This window comes from Arachis ipaensis, chromosome B01 (assembly GCF_000816755.2).
Source record: "Arachis ipaensis cultivar K30076 chromosome B01, Araip1.1, whole genome shotgun sequence".
NCBI lineage: Eukaryota > Viridiplantae > Streptophyta > Magnoliopsida > Fabales > Fabaceae > Arachis > Arachis ipaensis.
In genome coordinates, this window is record NC_029785.2 from 95,405,292 (window position 1) to 95,408,499 (window position 3,208).

Sequence of the window (3,208 nt, forward strand, 5' to 3'; positions counted from 1 at the left end):
AATATTAAGAAAAAAAGAAATATTAATAAATGAGAATCCCTATCTCTATTCCATAACAAATTTAAATGTATTAAATAATTGTAAGGACTAAGTCCAAAATAAATAAATAGTTTATTTCTCTCTACCCCTGCTTTACAATCAAAAGAATAAGCCTGCATGCACTTTCATCATCTTCACTGCTTGTGGCCTCGCCTCTTATCATCCATTAATCCTTGAATTTTTTTGGTGAAAATTCCACAGCCTTCTACTCATGCCTCGTTATAGGAAGAATTTCAGATAACTGAAAGCTAATTTAATAGCCCAAAAAAATGAATGATTTATGTACTTATTTTTTCTTTTATTGAGTCAAGATACTAAATTAAGATTCATATTGAGTCAATATGTGTCAGACTTATCGTATAAGACAAAATATACAAATAACACATTCTTAATAAACAGCCAGCTTCACTTCCTCTATATCATGACTCGGCCAGCTCCACCTTTGAAGAATAACATCATTGACTAGAATTGTAATAACCAAAGCATGCCAATCTGAATCATCCGAAAAAAATTTCATCAAGCACCAATATTAATTATTTATTATTATTATTATTATTTTTATTATTATTCTCCCTTGGATCAGAAGGTACTGCAATATTAATTGCATGTGTATTTGATCTAAATGAATCTGTGGTGGTATGGAAAGAGGATCTTGCACTAGTGGTGGCGGGGCCATTTGGTGAAGTTTCAGGGGTGAGGGTGAAGGTGGAGGTAGCTTGTGTTCGGTCATCTAGGCTCAGCATAGTGCAATTTAGGAATGGCCGTTGCCTTGGGGAGGGAACAACAAAGTCTTTATCGGTTAGGATCTGAAGCACTTGAGACATGGATGGTCTAAGAGAAACAGAGGACTGTGTGCAAAGAAGGGCAGCTCTGAGGGCATTTGATGCCTCTTCTTCTACAAATTGACCATTCAGTGCAGGATCAACTGATGCCGTGATGTTCTGTGCCTTGTAATTCTTCCAAATCTGATGATAATGACAATCATGTTACTGGTTTATAATGAATGACAAGCATAAGTGCACAATATGAGTAAAAAAGAAAGACTTAAATCTTACACAATGGAGTACTGAAGTTGAGCCCTGGGTATAAACACTGTTTTTCTTGCCACATACAATTTCAGCAACAACCACACCAAAAGCATAGACATCTGCTTTTTCTGTTAGTTGTCCTTGAAGAAGATATTCAGGAGCCATATATCCCCTGTCATGAACAATCAGTTTTAATCATCAAAGGATTGGAATAAGAACTTTTATTCCGAGTAATTTCAAGTGAAAAACTGTTTGTCTAATTTATTATTTATTACTTACAATGTTCCAGCAATTCCTGTGGTAACATGACTTCTATTTTCCGTAACAAAGCGAGCAAGACCAAAATCAGCAATTTTCGGATCAAGATTCTCATCAAGTAGAATGTTCCCGGACTTAATGTCTCTGTGAATAATCTTTGATTCAGTACCTCCATGAAGGTATGCTAGGGCCTCAGCTACACCACATATGATATTAAAACGTTGCTTCCAGGTCAAAAAAGTTGTTGAGTCTTTACCAAAAAGTATTTGCTCAAGACTCCCATTTGGCACAAATTCATAAACCAAGAGGCTTTCCGGGCCTTCAATACTGCACCCTAAAAGTTTCACCACATTCTTGTGGGTAATCCCTGTTATTGAATTAACCTCATTGAAGAACCCATCGGTCCACTGTCGCGTCGTGAAAAACAGTCGTTTCACGGCCACAGTCTTTCCTTGAGGTAGCGTTCCTTTGAATACAGAACCAGCTCCACCCTGCCCTAGTTTGTATGCAGGATCAAAATAATTGGTCGCCTTTTCAAGCAACTCATATTTAAAAGTGTAACCAGCCACGTACTCAAATCTCTTGCTACGGTCCATTCCTAAAGACAACAAAACCCATAATTAACCAAGAATGTTTAATCATTTGAAGATTATCACCTATCATTTTGACACGAATACATGTGCACCAAATTGATAACAGCATTAAGGCTTTGGATAGATAAAAAAGTATTACCTACTGTACAAATTGGTGCTTTCTTTTTCTTAACCATCACACCTGTGATAATAATCAAAGTCACAGCAACCGCTGATGATAGAGATACAATGATCACCTTGTTATAAGAATTGTCTGGAAACAACATTCAGGAGACACACAGAGACGGTTAAATTTCAATTGCAAAGAAAATAAAAGAATACGAATGTTGCGTTTTTTTAATTCATTTACTGACCGTAGTTGTTCTTGACTCCGTTCTCATCGAATTCTTCACCGTAGAATTTGCGAGTGGAATACTTCAAGAAACAACCGGCAAGCATGCTCTTACCTTCATCATTAACAATAATGCACTCACTCAATTTCCTCTCTGCTCTTTTCAAGCACCTCTCACACCCTTCTCTCTCCAATGTGTGCCAACACTGCGCCAGCGCAAACACGTCCTTGTTATCCCCATTCACTGCGAATTTGTGAACAGACGTGGCTGCCGTCTCCGTCACGTTCGTTACCGCCTTCCCAACCTTTTCCCTGAACCCAGCGGGGTCCGTTGCATTGCTATTATTACTATCGGTGCTATTATACTCCGATCGCCCGCGCTCCATCTTCTCCATCCAGGAAGACTTTATGCAAACACTATGGTCGTACTTCTTGTCTAATACCTCGTTGAAGAAACCATAGTTATCGTAGCGAAGGAAGCAACCGTCCATGTAAACTCTCCCCGCTACCTTTGGCAAGCACTGCGACAAATATTCCCTGGCGTGGTTGAAGCATTTGTAGCAATTGCTATTGTTGAGGTCGTTGCGGCATTCCGCTGTATCATAAAAATAAGAATCCAACAAATCATGTAATATATGGCTAGTGGCTGATTTGGTAACTATTTTTTAGTGTGCACTTAGCATTCTTGTCAAACAAAACTCACCTAGTGCGAAAATCGGGGCAACTGGGTTGATAATCGATTCAGCGCTCCAGCCTTGCTCTTTGATCTTAACTGAAACCGTGTCCATAAGAGCCATGAACGTACGGGTGAACTTGGTGGGGCCCAAGTCTGCGTATTCGTCGGTCCCACACTGGATAAAGACTTCATCTGCCGAGTTATTCTCATCGGAGGAAGAAGCCACATTTGGGGATAATAATAATAGCGAGGACACGATCAAGAACAAGCATGTGATGCAGGG

At 39.2% G+C, this 3,208-nt stretch overlaps 1 protein-coding gene across 1 annotated transcript; it reads right to left on the reverse strand.

Moving 5' to 3' along the window:
* On the reverse strand, positions 27 to 3,202 carry LOC107609361 (cysteine-rich receptor-like protein kinase 1). The gene is made up of 6 exons (XM_021122732.1): positions 2,953 to 3,202; positions 2,272 to 2,844; positions 2,058 to 2,171; positions 1,347 to 1,923; positions 1,095 to 1,239; positions 27 to 1,004 (listed from the first exon to the last, which is right to left on the reverse strand). The coding sequence occupies exons 1-6, from the start codon at positions 3,044 to 3,046 to the stop codon at positions 573 to 575; spliced, it is 1,935 nt and encodes a 644-aa protein (XP_020978391.1). The 5' UTR covers positions 3,047 to 3,202; the 3' UTR covers positions 27 to 572.

Coding starts and splice junctions, on each gene's coding strand:
- LOC107609361 (XM_021122732.1), bottom strand. CDS start 3,046: ATGGCTCTTATGGACACGGTTTCAGTTAAGATCAAAGAGCAAGGCTGG. Junction 2,845..2,952: donor TGCCCCGATTTTCGCACTAG/GTGAGTTTTGTT, acceptor TTTATGATACAG/CGGAATGCCGCAACGACCTC. Junction 1,240..1,346: donor ACAGGAATTGCTGGAACATT/GTAAGTAATAAA, acceptor TGTTCATGACAG/GGGATATATGGCTCCTGAAT.